This window comes from Agelaius phoeniceus, chromosome 4 (genome assembly GCF_051311805.1).
Source record: "Agelaius phoeniceus isolate bAgePho1 chromosome 4, bAgePho1.hap1, whole genome shotgun sequence".
In the NCBI taxonomy this organism is placed as follows: Eukaryota; Metazoa; Chordata; class Aves; order Passeriformes; family Icteridae; genus Agelaius; species Agelaius phoeniceus.
Genome location: NC_135268.1, coordinates 29,164,098 through 29,182,953, shown reverse-complemented (window position 1 = coordinate 29,182,953; position 18,856 = coordinate 29,164,098). Strand labels below are relative to the sequence as shown.

Here is an 18,856-nt window from a genome sequence, read left to right as displayed (position 1 = left end):
ATATTGATACCTAAAGCATGAGGCATAACATTTAAGTAAGAGTATCCCAAGTTATTTTTTATTTAATAAAAAGCTCAAAAGGGGGACAATCCTACCTAAAGAATGTATACTGTTTATTAACAGTTCAATTCCTGTAGTGCCTAACATCTTGTGCTAGCAAAGACTTCTCTAACTAGGTTTGGAAAAGGCAAATGAGATAAGAGTGGTTATCTCCTGCCTGCAAAGTCAGAGAAGGAGCTTTGTTCCAACTTCCAAAAAGCTCTAGGTAGACAACCTAGCACAAGATGATTGGGAAAAGATGCTGTGTACAAAAAAGTATTTCAAATTCTGAGTTTACAGAAGCCCTTCAGAAGATCCAAGTCATTAAAGATCCAGCAGATTACATTTCCACTCCTTAAATCTGTCTACAATCACTAGTGTTGGAGAAGAGGTGAGAAGCTTTACCTGAAGAGTGCTGAGTGTCTCATCAAAAGAAACAGGAGTAATAGTACAAATAATAACTGTTTTAGCATTTCCTCCAAGGGAATTCTGCAGAATTCGAGTCAGCTTGCTGTCTCTGTAATTTATGAAGCTAATAAAAAAGAGGCAACAACAACAAAAAAGTCAGATTTCTGCATAAACATGATAAATACATTTTCTAGAGGTAACAGGTTATGTGAAACAGTTAGCTACATAAGGTTATAAAGAAAGGATTTTAATTTAGTTTAAGGTGCTTAGTTTAGCAGCACCTTATCTTATAACAGGTGTACAAACAGTTGCTTACCCAGAGGGGTCATCACAAAGTTTTTTGATAACTTGACCCAGAATGAACAAGCTCCGATTTATATTGCAGCCTTCCTTCAGTCGAACACCTAGGTACCACACATTTTATTAGTACTATTTTAAATTTATAACAATACTAAGATACATTTTCAACCTGTCAAGCTTTTGTGCTATGTTATGCTCAGAGGGATTGATTGTCCAAGAGTTAAACCTTAAATGCCACAATGCACTATTGACCCAGTAGCAGGCAGTACCCAATCCTTTATGATAGCCAAATTTTGAAATAAAACAGTAACCAAAAATAAACATTTGGAACCTTTACATAGTAAACATCTGAGGCCATAAGAACTACAATTTTGCTTCCTGTTTAAATTTTGCAAATGCCCACATTTACACATACAACATACCTGACTTAGATACAAGTTTTAGGTTAGTCACTCTGTAAGAGAGACTACTACTTGTGTCCCTCTCAGATCACTTTTTTCTGATGAAGGCACTTTTGTGCAGCTTCATGCTGTCACTGTTAACAGAGGAGTTTCCTCTGAACTAGAGTGAGCCATCTATTCCCTCTTCACCTTGACACACAGGTCCCTAAAAAGCTTATTGTGATTTTGTTATTACAGGTGCATCTTCACTGAGTCATCCCCATTGTATATATTAGCTCAGTGCAGGACTGTTGCTAGGCCTGCAATTCTAGAAAAGGCATATTACTATTTAACTGTTTGCACTTTACAGCATTTACAGTATTTTCCTGAGTAGATCCTGTCCTACCAAGGGGGAAAGGCCTTATTTATAAACAGTATAAACACAATAGCACATGGATCAAATAATTTCCTATCATAGTTTCTCATAGGGGTTAATTAACAGACTTTGTTGTCAGTGGAGCCTCATTTAATACTCACCTTCAGATCCTGTTTGACTAGCTCTTTCGCTGCCTGCCAGATCTACCAAGTTCTGCAAATGCATTAAATATTTCACTGGTTAGTTCTGAGGCAATTCACTTGAAGTCTTCATAATTCTAAATCTCTGCTAAGAATTTCATAAACTAAAGTTAAGCTTCAAAAAAAAAGGAAAGTGTCTGTCATTACTAGAATTAATGCATAGCCACTACACACAACCAATACTTTCAAAGGTACATACGGGTGTGGAGTAAGTTTGTATGAACTCTATTATTCCACCCCAAATAGTGCTTCAAAATTGCAGTGCAACAACCTCTACCCTTGGTTGCAAAAAGATAAACAGTTTCTCAATACAGAAGTGTTAACTACTAATCCAGCTGTAGGAATCTTTCATGGGAAAGAGCCTAGGTGAGATGATCTAGTGTCCTGTCCTGAGCTGGCTGTACATCCCTCCTTGCCTATCATTGTGGAGATAAGGAAAATAAATAAATGAACTACCAGAGGAAAAGCCTCACTCTGAACCTGGTTAAAAGCCAACTAGAACATTATGGCATCCTATAATGAGCAATTAGCCCTCACTTTAATTAATTTTTGCTTCAGAGGAGTAAAATCCTGTACTAACTCCACCAAGCAGCAGGAGACCAAGAGGGCCAAAATCCCTCTCCCATCACCCCTGTTACTCGTGGTTACTGTAAAGTCAGTTGGAACTGAGATAGGGCAGAAGGGGGCAGAGCAGGAAGAGTGGATACCCTAAGTTATGTAAGCACAAAAAGTAGGTATTTGTTTGTTGAGATACTGCATGAGCAGTGTTTACACTCAGACCCCAGATCTTTTTCACATGAAGTCAGAACAGAAAGCTCTCTCCACAATGCATGTGATTAACTTAATGCTGTTTCCAATTCTGAGTAAGAGTGTTCATCAGATTTTAGCAGGCTCAAATAGTTTCATATTGGTTCCATTCCTGTTGTTTCAGATAATTTTATGAGAATCAAGAAAAGGCTGTAGAAAAGGCTTAACATTTCTCTAGAGATGTCCAGTGGTACTCCCCCCAGTTTGTGGTATTTCATATACCAAAGAGATGCTAAGGGGGGTTACTTCTAAAAAAATTACTCTTTTGGCCGTTGCAGATGTAGGCCATGTGTTCTTTTAACAAGAAACTAAATTTGAGGATAAGGGAAGTCTTAAGGTTACCCATTTTACAGGTTATTTCACTGGACTTGTCAGTGGTCAGAAACAATTGTAGGGAAGATTTATTTAACAAAATGCAAGAGCACTCTGACATAGTCCCTTATGCTCCAAGAAAGTCATAGCACATAACACTACCCAATCCAGCATGAGTAATTCTCATGTAGAACTCCCTCTGGTGGGAACATCTGCTCTAGATAATGCCACAGGAGTCTCCCTCTATACTTAAGAAACATCTGTTAGAGTTAACAACAAAGAGCTCTTGTAAGTCATTATGAAGTACCATTAGTCTCTCAAACAAGCAGTAACAGCAAATTCTCTAGTTAACCTGTACTCCAAGAAGGTACTAAATAGACATTTACCAAGTGGGAAACCATGACTGCTCCATCACAGTTTGCATTTGCAGGGTCGCTTCGTTCTCTGCTTTCAATGATCTAGAAATACAGTGAAGTGCAATGAAGTTTTTGTTACTTTGAAAACAATAAAACCACTCCCAGTAGTGAAGCAGTTTTTACCATTCTGAAGATAGTGTGAGAACGGCTGCTGTGTTCATTCATTTTTGTTTCTCCATAATGACGATTTCCTGCCAAAAAGCAACATTAGAATACTTCTGCTTATAATCTGATAGACAAAAAGCACAATTTTAAAACTCTCTGAAAAACTTTGGTATATGAATATAAAGCCTAAGGGATGCCCCATGGTTCTAAATATACCTGATTAATCAAACCTTTTTAATGCTATCAGCTGACACTGTCTAAATACTTACTTTCTCCTTTTCTGATCCATTCCATAACTTGCTCTGGGGCAACCACCACTTCTTCAATCAGATCTTCAACATATGTATTCCTCTACAGAATAAACACAGTAATAAATTTTACTGAACTCCAAAACACACTTCAATACATAAAGTAAACATTACCAGCAATTATTATGGTATTCATTCAACAGCTGAATGTCTTTTTACTCTAAACACAAGGGATGGGTAAAGTTTAGACTTTGACCAAAATTGTCAAAGGCAATTGTTGCCTAAGGGCACAAGAATCAAACAATAGATTTAGAAAGTTTCCTAAAAACAGAAGAGCTGTGTGAAATATCCTTCTTGTCATTTTCTGAGGGAATTTAGGAGTATATTTCTCAGTAACTCTTCTAAGGACATAGTTATACAACGGATAAATTTCCCTTCTTCCTCTGTTCCAAAACCATGACCATTTAAGGGAGCCAAAGGAAAAAACACCCCAAAACCCATGCCAACAATTTTTATTTCCTACAAAACCTTACATTATAAAGAAACTGAAGATGGTATTAATACACATTTCTTTTTCTATAGTGATCATCTCACTGAATAGTTCTAGTCACTTGGTTATTCTATGATCACAGCAGTATACCACATGCTAGAGGATACAAAGATGATATTAAAGTAACTCTGTATATCTGTCAGAAACTTGAAACACATAGAGCTTAACTAAACAATTCTTGAGGTTTTACTGTCAAAGTTAAATAAAATATATCATCCTGGAAACCTTGAGGATTAAGTCTACTTTTATAAAGATTTACAAAGATGAATTAGCAATAGCAAACCCAAAGTCACTGTTGTTATTCTACTACATCAAGTGTCCTTCCGCTAATGCTGAAGATACAATTACACAGTTTGTCCCAGAAAAGTTTTCCACTGGGTGCTTCTGAAGGCTTTTTTCCCCAACTTCTTTGACTCCAAGCAGATACAGTACTTATACATAACATCCACTTACATTAACATCCTCACGAATTCCCAGAGGCTTCTTTTTCCTATTATCACAAAGCAAATCAGTAATTGTTTCATTGTAGATTTCCATGTATGAAACCCTTAGCAGGAATTCTCTGTCTGGAATCTAATGTTGAAAGCGGGAGGAAAAAAAAAATCAAACAAATTAACAGACTAACTGATGGACATCTTTTAATACAAATATTCTTAAATTGGAGATAAAAGTTTGGATATAACAAGACAGAATATTTTTTCTTCTATCTCACCTCTTTCCAGCTGCATTAATGGTATACTACTTCTAAGGTTATTACATTAAGATAACTGCCCAACAGAAGCATGACAATAGTTCTCCTACTGAAATGCCATTTCCATAACCAATTTCCTTCTGCTTAGGCTCTTTCCTCTCTGTATACCTGGTCTTCTCTTTGCTTGCTTGGATTTACTTTGCTGCTGCTTCTTCCCCCACCTCCTTGGTGGAGAATGTTGGAATGAGGAAAGGCTGCACAATGGACTCCAGAAAAATCTTCTTGCCTTTAGTTACTTCTGTAAACCCTCTAAGGATACTCCGCACATCCTTAAAGGAGCAGTGACCATTTCACTTCACTGGTAACAACTACCTGAAACCCTCTAGGCAGAAGCAAGCACTCTGCAAATCATGTTTTGGAAATCACTGTTTTAATGTACACTTTCTCCTTACTTTTATTAATATTGAGCAATTAGCAATTCTTTTGTAAGCCTGAAATAAGTAAATATAGTGTCATATTCTTCCCACTAAAAAAAAGTCTTTCATTGTTAGTTTTTCAGACTTTTAAAATAGCAGAATAAACACAAAGCTTCACATTATCTTATCTACCACATTAATAAGTGAGTGCCTGTCAGGATCTCTAGCTGGTCAGAGTGACCCTGAGAAAAGTTCCAAAGTCTCTTTTCCCAGCCTGGCACTTGTAGAAGGAGTCCGGGCTCTTCATTTCTTGGTCTCGAGGTTGTTTATTGTTCCTTATCTATAAAATATTTTCTCCTGTCCAGCTGAGGTCTGCTCAGCAAGACAGCCTAAGGCACTCTGCCTGCCCCCGGGGCAGTGTTATGTCTTTATACTAAAAACTACATGTACAATATTTACAATTACTTTCCAATACCTATCACCTATGTTAGACAGTGAGCTTCTTCTCTAAACCAATCTGTAAGTGCCAACATCACAGCAGAAGATGGAGGCCAAGAAGAAGAAGAGGGAGAAAGGCTGGACACACCCAGTTCCCTCCATCTTGCCTCCTGAACCCCCATTCTAAAAACCCCAAAATCTACTTTTCCACCCTGTGATAACTTGACTATTATTCTACCTAAACTGTTGTGGCTTGCTAGTCTTCATATAAGGTTGGTAATTTGCTCCATGGGTCATAATCAAAACCACAGGCATTTTGGGCTCTGTGCCAGGGTCTCTGAGACCCCTGGCAGGAGTCTTGACTGCTCAGGACAGCCAGAGGGATGTCCTGAGTCCTGACAAGTCCCTATTTGTATTTGTAATCAGTTTAACATATTTGGAAGGTTAAGGTTATACTCAAAGTTAATTTTTGACTCCTCATGTCTCAGAACCCTCCTCAGTTTTGTTCTGATTTGATTTTAACTAATAGAGTCCCATTAGCTTTTTGTTTGAAATCAAAAGATGAGCCTGGCCCATCTTTGCCAGGCTGGCAAAGTAACTGCAACATTTAGTCCAATATAAGTTAATTTCCTGCATAAGCCTCTTGATACTAAAATTAATTTTTATGTAACCATCACAAATATTACTAGTCCTTTCAGTCACTTCAATTTAATAGAATTGCTCACCTCACAAATAATTTTGAACACATGTTGAATTGCCTTAGGGATAATGCCCACGGAATCTTCATTTCCCATCATTGTGTAAGTCTTCCCTGAAGCAGTCTGTCCATAAGCAAAAATTGTGCCTAGAAAGATAGTTAAGTTTTACTAAGTACCTCTGAAATACATTCTGAAAGTTTTTTAAACACAGTTTTAAAACTTACCATTATAGCCTCGCACAGCTGACTGTATAATTGGAACAGCTACACCATCATACAACTGCTGAGTGTTGTCACTTGAGTGAAAGACACGATCTTAAAACAAAAACAAAAAAAAGGATGTGAATCCACTCTATTGAAAGTCAAAACAAGCTGTCATTCAGTATTGCTGACTTCAAATCCAGTACATTTGCATAATCATCTGCAGGTTAGCTCCAATATAAATATCATTGTAGTAGCACTAATGCAAGCTTTTAAAATTTAGTTTTAAAATAAATATTAAACACAAAATCAAGAAAGACACAATGCACAGATGATAGACAAGTAAAAAAACCCTAAGAATGATGAACACAGTTAAACAATCATCCCATTTAATCCTAAAAGGTTTTGGCTAATTTATCTACAAGGATGGTAAGCCTGACAAGACAGGTTCATTGTTAAACTCCTAGCCTGGTGCATGCTTTTACTGAATGTGTATTTTGGGAAAAATATTTGTAGTGGCTACAGTGTTCACATTAACAAGTAGAGTTGACCAGTAGGAAAAGACTCAAAGGGAGCCAGTTAGTTATGAGGATTCCACATTCACACTAGTCACTTTTGGGACTGTGTTCTCCCATGGGACCCTTCTCCCAAAATGCTCATTTTGGGACCCTTCTCCCAAAATGCTCATTTTGGGACCCTTCTCCCAAAATGCTATCTGGACTAGCCCTTGTTTAGTCCATTTTTAACTGGATTTCAGATCAATAAAATGTGTTCCAAAGCCACTATGGCATGAACCAGAACAGAGAAAGTAAGGTCCATCAGGAAGCTGACTTCCAAAGCACATCCCAGTGCTGCCTGCACCAGAAATCCCGTGTGCCCCAATGACCCTCCTCGGGAATTACGAAGCTGGGAAGGTTGGGGGGCATTTCAAGAAGCTCAGGGCATTCACCACAGTCGACACGTTCAAGAGAACAGTAGCAAAGTTCCGCGTAAGCATCTACGTAAAGCAATTGCTTTCACATTCTTACCGTAACTAAATGTTTTGGTACCACTCACGTCGGAAACAGTATTATTCTCACTTCTCCAGTGCAGGGACACTTTATCTGAGGCATTTTCTCTAAAAGAAGAAACACTGTGTTACCTTTATTGGGCGAGGACTCTGCTCCCAAAACGCGGGCCCCTTACCGCGAACCCCTCTCCCCAGATCCCTCCGTCCGCCTCCCTGCTCAGCTGCGGGGCACGGCGGCACCCAGGGCTGCGGAGGGAGCCTCCCCTGCCGGCTCACCTGGCGATGAGCGGCCGCACTCGCACGCACACCGTGACGGCGCCTTCGTCCGCCATGCCCGCCCGGGACAGGAGCAGCGGGACCGGGACAAGGGACAGATCCGGGAGCGCCGGCCCCAACCGCCGCCGAAGTTTGAACTGCGCCCGCAGCCGCTCCCTATTGGCCGCGAGGGACGCACGCCGTGCGTGGAGCGCACCACTCGCACAAGCTGGCGGGGAGGTGTGGGGGGGCGGCCGAGGGAAGCGCGGCCAGGAGCAGACGGGTGAGCAGCCCTCGAGCTCTCCTGAGACACCTTCGCTCCCCCCCGCGTCTGCCGGTAGTGCCCGGGGAACAGAACGCTGTCCTCACAGCCGCAGCTGCCGGCCTTTTAAACAGCCCCAGGCACGGTGACTGCGCCGCCTCCCTGGGCAGCCGTTCCAAGGCTGGGAGCCCTTTCCATTAAGGATTTTTTTCTTAATATGCTATGTGAACCTTCTCTGGTGCAACCTGAGGCTGCTTCCTCTTGTTGCTTGTGACTGGGGGGAAGAGTCCAAACCCACCCGGCTACACCCTGTCGTCAGGCACTTGTATGCAGGGATGAGGTCTTCCCCGAGCCCCCTCTCCTCCAGGCTCCCCCAGCTCCCTCAGCCGCTCCTCACAGGACTCGTGCTCCAGACCCTTCCCCGGCTCCACTGCCCTTCTCTGGATGCGATCGAGCATCCCCACGTCTCTTGCAGCGAGGGGCCCAGAACGCAGGATTGGAGGTGCAGCCCCCAGTGCCAATGATGAGCGGCATCACTGCCGTGCACTCAGCCCCCAGTGCTTCAATAAGCTGCCCACTGACTCTGAATAGTAGTACGCTTTTACACGTAAGAGCGACACTGTAATGGGATTTTAAAAAAAGTTTATTTAAGTAAAATGTATTGAAGTGAGGGCTAGAAAAACAGTGTGAACATCTTGTGGGTGGTAGTTCTTCATTCAAAGCAGCATCATGTTAGGAACCAGACTATGTTTGCTTAGTCAAACAAACAGAAAAAGCCTTCATGCCAGTGTGGACAGGTTTGAGGGGTGGGGAAGGAGAGAAAGCTGCAAAGAAAAGCCTACAGAAATCAAAAAAGAAGGCACACTCAAAAAATAATTTCTTTTGAGGTCAGCAAAAAAATTACTACATTACAAAAACACTTTTTATCTTCAAACTTTTAAAACAATCTGATTTCTTCCATATTTTAATCATCTTCCCCTTCCTCTTCTTCCTCTTCCTCAGCTTCAGCTAAGGCTTCTTCCTGCGCAGCCTTGAAAGCTAGCTCCTCTTCCACAGTGGGGTCTGCTGCCTCAGTGATTCCTGGCTCACTGGGGAATTCTGCTTCTGCTGGTGGGGGCAGTGCAGGAGTGTGGCTTTCTGGACTGTATTTGTGACCCCAGCCAAAGTAGATGTTCTCAAATTTCCTGAGAAAGAGAAGTGAAAGATCACATATTCACCTCCTGGCAAAAGATTAGCAGAGAGACCGTCAGGCATCCTTACTCTGCTGTGCAAGAAGTCACTGTAGTGCAGATATCCTACAGCAGAAGAATTTTAAACACAGCACCTCTTTTTAACTGCCCTAATGGTTATTAACACATCTGTTTAAAATCATGAAGCGTTGTGACAGTGTTCACAAGACTTTTCGGATTGGGGAAGGGATGAGGATCTGACGCCATGTTTCAGAAGGCTTGATTTATTATTTTATGATATATATTACATTAAAACTATACTAAAAGAATAGAAGAAAAGGTTTCCTCAGAAGGCTAGCTAAGAATAGAATAGGAAAGAATGATAACAAAAGCTTCTGTCTCGAACAGAGAGTCCAAGCCAGCTGACTGTGATTGGCCATTAACTAGAAACAACTCTATGAGACCAATCACGGATCCACCTGTTGCGTTCCACAGCAGCAGACAATCAATGTTTACATTTTGTTCCTGAGGCCTCTCAGCTTCTCAGGAGGAAAAATCCTAAGGAAAGGATTTTTCATAAAAGTTGCCTGCGACAAAGTGTCACTGCACTGCACTGCAGTACTGTGTAGTGGAAATCTACATGGAGGTAATAACCACGTGTAGTGCAAACAAACAAACATTAGAACCAGAGAATGTAGCTGGTTTTGTAAAAAGTCCCACAAACACAAGAGTATGTGTTTTAAATCAAGGACTGTGCTCAAATACTAATTCAGCGTTTATATCCATTAACTTTATGCCAGCCTTTCCAATAATTAATTGTTTTCAGTCTTAAATACCTATTTACTGTTGCTGTGCATATTTAAGTGGCCTTCTCCATCAGTCTCTGGAATAGCTGGAACTCAGTTAATGAATTAATAATAAAGTAACTCTGCCTGCATTAGAGAGGCACCTGTGTGTAGCACATCCAGTCAGTGTTGTAACCGTGTCAGGTGGACTCTCACCTGCCAGATGCAAAGGCATAAGCTCCAGGCCATCGGTTAGACTGCAGGATTGCAATTGAATATTCTGGGATCAGGTTTGTAGAAGCCTGAGCTGTCCAAGCAGGGATGTTTTTCATGCCTGGAGACAGCCAAACACATACTGTCTATGAATAAATGAACTTGACGAGCCTCTACAAAATACTTAAGACTGAGCTACAAGACTTGCACAGAATTCAAGCAAGGTTTATGTTAAGTTGCACGGCAGAAAGAGCCAGAAGTCAGAAACACTAAGTGTAGGCACTATTTTCCAAAAGGTGGTTTGCATGAGTGGGTGGGTTGCACAGGAATGCTGATAGACCCCCCAAGTACAGAAAAAATTCAGTAGCACTCACCCCTGGGTCTTTTGTCAAGGACTTTTTATCATTTACAGATAAATTGTATAGCTATATTTCACCTTGATTAAAGAATGGAGAGTAGAAAAATAATCAAATATTGATGTAATCTAATATTGAGGCTCCCTTATTCCCCTGATTTGCTGCAGTGATATGCTAAAAGATCTAAATTCTTATACAAGTAATGTATATCAGTGTATGTGTGTACATATTAATTATTCTATTTACTTACAAATAAACATACATTTTTCTTTTTTCCTAAAAAGATGAGATAAAAATAGCTGAGTGTATTTCATGTAGTAAGCTGTTTTGAACTTGCAATAACATGACAAGTCTAAATTATTTTTTCCTTTTAATCTCAACAAGATGGTTGCCTAGTAAACCTGATTATTTCAGCTTTAATGTCAATACTATTAACCATTTTGCTTTTGATTGATTTTGTAAAAGAACGTGTTTACCCTACAGAGGCAAAGTATATTGCTCCAAGAAGTGTCAGAGTTTAACTTCAAATATTTACTGCTAAATGACAACATTCCTAGTGACTCTCTATCATAAACTTCATATTCCATGAAGAATACCTTCATCTTCAGAGATCAGAGTAAGAAGGGGTTGTCCTGTTTCTTCCTGGTGCTCTTCTTCCTCCTCCTCTTCCTCCTCTTCACCTTCTTCTTCATCTTCCTCTGATTTTTGAGCAGGATTAATCCAAACACAGCGACCCTATAATTGATGTGGAAAAGTAATAAATACATGTAACAATCATTGAAAGAATGCAAGTTAAAACTAGTTAAAACAACTGGCTCAGACACAGTTAAGGGATAGGGAGAAGAAAAATACATATTCCTTAACTGGAATATTATTAACAAAATATTGTATCCTCTAGGCAGAATATTCCCCTCATTCATTCCTGCTTACTGTTTGAGAATAACCTTATACCTCTGTCATCAGCTTTTTGTCATTTTGTATTCTTCAGTTCCTGGCCAGTTTGGTTTATATCCTTGCTAGATTACTAGTTACTGCAAACTATGGACTTATTCCTTCTTTTTAAAATATGCCTTGTTATTTGGCTACCAGTCAGAGGAATGTAACAGAATGTTCTTAAGATTCTACTGCATACTAATTTTAGTTTTTACAACTACTGTTTTGCTGGTAGTAAGTTTAAATCTTATTTCCTACAATTTGCTGTTATTTTACACTAGCATTCTTGAATTGGTAGACTGGCCATCAAATCATCCAGCAATAAAAACCAAATTAGTACTACCTCTTTCTAGCACTAGTCTGATAGAACATGTTTTAAAGTTTTTTTCATTCAAATGTTTCACAGCAGAAAGTATAAAACAAAAAATTAACCAGAGGAAAACACCATGTAAATTTCATTTAGCACACAACCATAAGCTGTCTGGGTTTTAGCATCCTACCCAAGAAAAGAGAATTTTATACATTTTAATCAAATAAGGATCTCGGAACAGAAAACCTAATACAGAAGATTGCAAGAAATGATTGTTATCTATCAGGGCCTAGCTCCATACTGTTATTTAAAGACAGGTTTCAATCTCAAGCATACATCACTGGAAAAAAAAACCACTAAACCTAGAGGGTTCCTAAATATATATATATATATACACACACATACATATATATACATATACATACACATAAAAATAGATGGTATCTGTAAATACATGCAAGATATTTACATATTATATAACATGTATATATATTTTATATATATATATGTGTTATATCTTATATAACATATAAAAGTACATGTTTTATGTATAAGATATTTTGATATTATATATGATATAAAATGCATTTTCTATATAAAAATCTTTCAATCCAACACCATTTCTGGTGAGTAGTTTGCATGTGCATGTGAGGAGTGTCACTCACACTCTGTTACCCCACAAGCACAGCAGTGTGAGCGGTACCCAAGGCCCATGTGAGCTATGCTGGCACACACCTGCTTTAGAATGCCCTTGACATGGTGTGCCCACATGGCCAGGGACTCCACCATTTCAGCCACAGGAGGAGGCTCAAACTCAGGGTTTTCTTCATATGTATCTCCTCCTTCTTCTTCTTCTTCATCCTCTGGAAACTGGTAAAATCCAGTGGGAGAGACATGGGTTCCTGCTGAGATTCGCGCTATCTGCGCCCGCAGGTAATTGGCCTCGTTTCCAGGAAAAGGAGGGAAGCTCACAATAGGAGCATCCAAGCGACCAGTGAAGAACTTCTTGATTTGCCTGGCACAGACAATCTGGGCTGGTGTCACTGGAGGCAACTTCACCCAGGGTTTGCCTGGCTCATTACAGACAAAATAGACATATTTATTCGTCCCAGTCCCATTTGCTTCTTTTGGGATCTCAGGTGGGGGTTTATAGGTGGACTTTGGTGGTTCAGGTTCTTTTTCTTTCTGTTCCTCTTCTTCCTCACCCTCACCCATCTCTTTCTCTTCCGCAACAGTTTCCTCTTCTTCCCCTTCTCTTTCCTCCTCCTCCTCTTCCCCTTCCCGTAACTGTACTTCAGCTATAATATAGTTCATTTCCAGGCCCAAAATTTTGCCCCAGAAGCGACAGGTCTGGATTGGCTGAACACTAATTAGATTTTTAAAGGCAAGGAATATGTAATAACATTCATCTTTGCTCAGGCCAATTCCAGCCTGTTCAAAATAAAAGGCTGTTTCCATCACATTTGGTAGAGCAGGCTCTCCCTAGGAAAGAAGATTCTGAGTTAGATACTTATACTTCACTTTCCTGTAGTGCCACTCATCATGTCAAAGTGCTTTGCAGACATTCAGTCACTACATTTTTTACTATCATTGAGAAAAATTAAGAGTATTTTAGTGGCAAAGAAGAGAAGATGAACAGCAGCTCTTAGAGCACAGGGTTTCAAAATTTAAACTCCTAATTACTGCAAAATAAGGAAAGTCAGCATTCTTACACAAGATTTACAAGGGATTCAATTCAGTGCTTGGGCATGTCAGCTAAGAGGCCTTTGATGCCTGCAAACAGTGACACTGTGTTGCTTTGTGCTGTAGATAATATAGATTTTATATATTTAGGCACCAGAGCAACAACATTTCTCTGGGGTGAATGTTGCTTGGCATACTGCAGCTCCCTGCAGTTTTTAAACTATTGCCCCCTCTGTTATCAAAGTCTATTGTAAGACTCCATCTGGCTTCAGTGAAAGCAGAACTAGGCCAATAATTAAGTATTTCCAGTTGCTGTACCACCCATCTCTCATTTTATGGGGGCAGGTGATCATATAACACAGACAGAGTTATTAGAAGTTGGACATGACTGGGTAGGGAATTTTTAAGAATTAGTGCTAGTTTCATGTGGAATTTCTTTGGATCTGACAGGTTTCTTATAACAAAGGAAGATTGATAGGATTGTGAAAAATTCAGAATTCCTTTCTGAAATACCCTACCTTTTTCCCCATTTTCAGCATATTATACTGTTTATGTAAGATACGTAACAGGGCATGGCAAAGATTAAGGACTATCTCTTCTGTGGTTGGTATTTGTACTCTGCAATGGTAATTCATTTGAATATATACTGGTTAACTTCATATGAAAATCAACATCTTGTTGAATGATTTCCCTTGGCTATTATAATTCTTGTTTATATTCTTTTATTCCTCATTATAAGATTTCTCATTTCCCCTTGGGTACAAATGCTTCTGCATATAAGCAACTGAATCATCAAAAATCCTGTTTTAAGAAGTGGCTTTTCAATTGTATTAGTTGTCCATTAAAACCCTATTCTGTTTTAGGTGGAGAAGGACAGACTGGAACTGCACCAGGAGCTGGAAGAATCCCAACATTCTGCATTCTGCTATTTTACAGCAGCAGCAGTGCACAATATTGTCGAAGAATATGTCAATAAGAATATACCTCAAAGAAGAATGTACATCGAAGAATGTATCAAGAATTATGGTCACTTTAGGTAAAGAAACCTTCCTTTTATAAAAAGAAATTAACTTGGATGCAATATTGCGTAATGAACTGGCATTTGGGAGATGTTACAAACCTTACTTTCTTTTATAACCTCTAGAACATCCCTGATTATAACAGCTCAGGATATTAGATTTACTACAGGAAAAAAATCTCAACTAAGTAACCAGATGGGTTTTTTTCTTCGGAACTAGACATGGGACAAGCTCAGCTGTGAAGAGGTTACATCGTGCTGTGACTGCAATTATCTGTACGGTCAGGAGAGGCAGCACTACAGAGGAGACGACAACTTCCTCCCTTTCTCCTTCCCCTTCACACCATCCGCCCACCCCTTCCCTGGTATATTTGCTATCTGTTTCACTCCGATAATAACTCACCATCTCTTCATCTAGTTCTTCATGTTCTTCTTCTCCAGCTTCCTTGATGAACAAAGCTTTACACTTTTCTGCAGCTTCAAATGTTGGAGGGATCAGATGTTCGTCTCGAAGAGTGTCCATTTTTTTCCGAAACTGCGCCCACTTCACATCCTGGCTGATAGTCTCAATTATGTCTACTGTATTTGCGGGCTGTTCATCCAGGATCTTTGTTAGTATAGTAGCAAAATGATCATATCTGTCATATAAATGTAAATATTGTTGGCTTACTATGCAAAAGTCTTAGAATATTATACTTTTAGTAAAAAAAGTAAAGGCTAATCATCGGATCTTTGGAGAAATCATTGGAACAGTTAGAAGAAAGGGGATCATGGAGCCTTGAGGCAAATTAGGGTTAAAACTAGTCTGATTATACTTAAGAGCTGTCCCATCCTCCATTTCTAGTAGATACCCTTCCTGTCTATGAGCTGAATCTGAATTTAAACTTATTCTCAATCATATAAACTTGTTTTTGAACTCTCTATAAAATTCCAATAGGGATTTTGTTTCTGAAAGATGTTGGACACTAGCATGCAAGTATCACTAGTGATGAAATATTGCATGTATAACATTATGCCATTCTATATCTACCTTCCTTTGTCCTTTTACCTTTCTCTCCACTCATAGTTCCTACCCTATTTGATTGTGACCCTTTTTCAGACTTACAAGTTCAGGCCAGATTTTGTGCTGGTCTTCAGTAAATAGGCTTTTGCATTCTTGATTGCCAGCATCCGGGCTTGGGCATCGGGAATCTCATCCTCATATGGGCTGTATCCGGGCTGGTCAAGACCATAACCCGGTTCGTGTGGCTGGTAAGGGCCATGCCCACCTTCATAGGCATCTTCAGGGTAGGCACTGTGTGGTTCGTGTGAAGGGTCTGATTCTGGCGACGGATCCATGCTGTGCCGTGCCCCCGGTGCCCTGGGAGCCTTGTCCCGGCGCGTCTCTGGCTGATGGCTGGCGGTGGCACCTGCAGCTGCTCAGCGCCTTGCGCTGCTGGCCCTGGGGGGCCGAGATGCACAACGGGGCTCGGTGACCGACACCGAGCTTGTCCTGCTGCCCGGGGCGGCCGGCACGTCCCCTGCGCTCCCGTGCTCGGTGCGGGTCCTGAGGCGGCTGGGAGATGCTTCTCAGCTCTCGCCTCACCTCCTGCTATTCGCAGGGAACCGGTCCCGGTTCCCACGTCTGGGGCTGAGGAGGGCGGCAGCCCGGGGCCGCGCTGGGCCGGGTGAGCAGTGTGGGAGCTGTGTCCGGAGTACAGGCGGGCTCGCTGCGGCCCTTCCCGCGGGCCGGCCTGGCCGAGGGCTCGCTGGGGGCCCGGGGTGCGGCCCGGCCCGGGGACTCCGCGCGGCCCCTCAGCGGCAACGGCGGCGGCGGGCGGGGCGTCACCGGGGGAACGCGGCCGCGGGCAGGGAGGGCAGCCCAGTGACCCGCCCCAGCTGCCGCGCCCCCTTCCAGAGCGCTTTTTGAGCCCTTCTTCGCTACTTTCAGAGCGACCCGTGGGGTTATGGCGAAAGGAAGGTGTTTGAGCCTGGTCTGTACGGGGTTCTGAGCAGCCTGGTGTAGTGAATGGCGTCCCTGCTTTTGGCATCAGGTGAGAAGTAGGTGATGGTTAATGTCCCTTCCAACCCAAACCAGTCTTGTTCTGTAAAGCCATGAAATGCTGTTAATGCTTTCCCTTGAACGTTTGTGGTATGAGTCTTTCAGCTGTCTGCTGAGATCAAAAGAGTGGTTCTTCAAAAGTTTAATCTTGTTTTGAAAGGTTGTTAATTTGCCTTCAACGCTTTCATGTGTTTTAGTGGTGATATGCTGTTCATAGAGTACAGGAGTTTTTCTTTTAAGAGAAGAAAATTTCTATTCCTGAATCCAAGGGGAAAAAACCCCAAGCAGTTATAAGTTAAGTTGGAATGAAGGTGCTTGGATAGAAAGCATAATCAGTGTTAATAAGAGAATTATAGGATCTACTGAGTTGGAGGTGGCCCCTCACTTAGTCCAACTCCTGGCCCTGCATAGGACACCCTGAGAGTCACACCACGTGCCCCAGTGCATTGTCCAAATGCTTTGTGAACTCAGACAGATTCAGTGCTGTTACCACTTCCCCAGGGAGCTTGTTCCAATGTCCAACAACCCTCTGGGTGGAAAACCTTTTCTTGGTATCTGACCTAAACCTCTCCTGACTCATCTCCATGCTGTTTCCTCGAGTCCTATCACAGGTCAAGAAAGTGAAGAATGAAGGCAGCAGGTGGCCATAATCTGAGTTAACTTGTGTTTGCAACAGTATTCAAACTGTTTAAAGAATTGGTGTTATTTCCCATTATCCTACTTTGATTTCTTTGGTAAAGGATTCGGTCTGTTTCTCCAAGGCAAGTCTGCTTTGCCAGTGACAGTAATAGGTGAATGATCTTCCTGCTCTTATCTTGACCTGTTGTGTTTCTTCTCCTCTCTCCAGTTCAAAAGAGGGAGTGATAGAAAATCAACTTTGTGGGACACCTGTCATCCAGCCAAGGCGAAACCAATACAGTGCTGTTAAAATCTCAGCTGAGTGCCCTATGAATGTTATAAGTTGTGTTAAATAAAGTAGTGCAATACCTGAACTGTAAAATACACTTCTGTGTCATTGATGGATCAGCTAATGTAACTTTTAAAAAGTATAGTTTATTTTGGATATAAATAATATTATTTCTAATATTATTTATTAGAAGCAACCAGAAAAAAAATGAAATAGCTATAGCAAACTTCTGTTACATTCCAAGAGAGTAAATGCTAGAAGTATCATTGAGGCATCTGACCCATTGTGAAGGAGCAGCAGAAGACACTTTTCCACATCCTTAACGGGTGGAGCATTTATATCAAGAGCTAAAAAGTTTCTGCATTGTGTTCCTATGATTCCAACAGGTAAGACATGATAAAAAAAGTTAGTTCTGCTGGGTTTCTACTTGTAGAGGTTTTTTAATTGATCTTTGCAAGGAATGTGCCCAGGCTCACTTTGCAGAACTTCCCCATTGACTGCAGAGGGCGATACAGTACTTGCAAATTACTTGTGGATTCCTTTTTATTTGAGTTACATATCTTATATTTAGAGAGAAAATTTATTTAGTATTTAAATTCTATTAAAACCGTATGAACTAAGTTATCTTTCTGCTTGTGTGCTGAGTGAAGTAGCTGCTCAAGAAAAGGTAAGTGCTTTGTGTTTTCAATTTTATTCAGCAAAGAGAGAAAACTGGGGCCACCTATATTGCAGTTGTTTAAGTTAGGATACATGTGAAATGTGCAAGGGCTTAGGATAAGTAACTTGTCAGTGCAGAAGGATGTTTCACCAAGGTGCTATGATGGTCTTTTGTTGATAGACAAAAGTAGGAAATGGATATGTGCAATACTGCAGCATAATCATACTCTGATCATTGTCAGTAGCATGGGTTAATTAGCAGAACAGTAACTAAAGTAGTAACATTTTCCCTTTCCAAAGGAGGTTTGTACTGTCTCTTCTGTGCCCAGGTAGCCATTGTTTCTTGTCCAGTGGAATCAATTCTGCTTTTCAGTAGCTTTTTTTTTTTTTCTCCTAAACTGAACTCCTACCTGTTACTGGCTTTGAAATGAAGATCCAAAAAAAGTTGCACATAGAACTGGACAGCTGTTGCATTTCCATACAGGTTAATTTGTGAATTTTGCACTGGGAAGGGAATAACAGGCATAGTGAAGAAAGCTTCCCTTTTCAGCTGATAATCCTTCTCTGCTCTATTGATTTCTTTGCAAACAAGTATTGAATTGGAAAGCCCAGATTCAGGTCCCACGTGTGTCTTCTTAGAAGAATGCCTTCATCTCCAGACCACTAAGTAGCAC

General features: G+C 40.8%; 2 protein-coding genes across 2 annotated transcripts in view; both read right to left on the bottom strand.

Moving 5' to 3' along the window:
• CENPE (centromere protein E) overlaps positions 1 to 7,925 on the bottom strand; it is a 39,854-nt gene extending 31,929 nt beyond the window's left edge. Inside the window, exons 1-11 of the mRNA XM_054633108.2 lie at positions 7,870 to 7,925; positions 7,613 to 7,701; positions 6,609 to 6,698; positions 6,412 to 6,530; positions 4,595 to 4,714; positions 3,613 to 3,694; positions 3,362 to 3,429; positions 3,209 to 3,280; positions 1,665 to 1,716; positions 764 to 851; positions 445 to 571 (exon numbers count right to left, since the gene is read on the bottom strand). Of these exons, the coding sequence (XP_054489083.2) occupies positions 445 to 571; positions 764 to 851; positions 1,665 to 1,716; positions 3,209 to 3,280; positions 3,362 to 3,429; positions 3,613 to 3,694; positions 4,595 to 4,714; positions 6,412 to 6,530; positions 6,609 to 6,698; positions 7,613 to 7,701; positions 7,870 to 7,925 (963 nt within the window). The remainder of the gene's footprint in view (positions 1 to 444; positions 572 to 763; positions 852 to 1,664; positions 1,717 to 3,208; positions 3,281 to 3,361; positions 3,430 to 3,612; positions 3,695 to 4,594; positions 4,715 to 6,411; positions 6,531 to 6,608; positions 6,699 to 7,612; positions 7,702 to 7,869) is intronic.
• An 810-nt stretch (positions 7,926 to 8,735) lies between these two features.
• Positions 8,736 to 16,385, bottom strand: LOC129120966 (radial spoke head protein 4 homolog A-like). Its single transcript, XM_077177181.1, has 6 exons — positions 15,683 to 16,385; positions 14,981 to 15,215; positions 12,612 to 13,358; positions 11,230 to 11,368; positions 10,281 to 10,398; positions 8,736 to 9,294 (listed from the first exon to the last, which is right to left on the bottom strand). The coding sequence occupies exons 1-6, from the start codon at positions 15,913 to 15,915 to the stop codon at positions 9,075 to 9,077; spliced, it is 1,692 nt and encodes a 563-aa protein (XP_077033296.1). The 5' UTR covers positions 15,916 to 16,385; the 3' UTR covers positions 8,736 to 9,074.
• Positions 16,386 to 18,856: the final 2,471 nt, after the last annotated feature.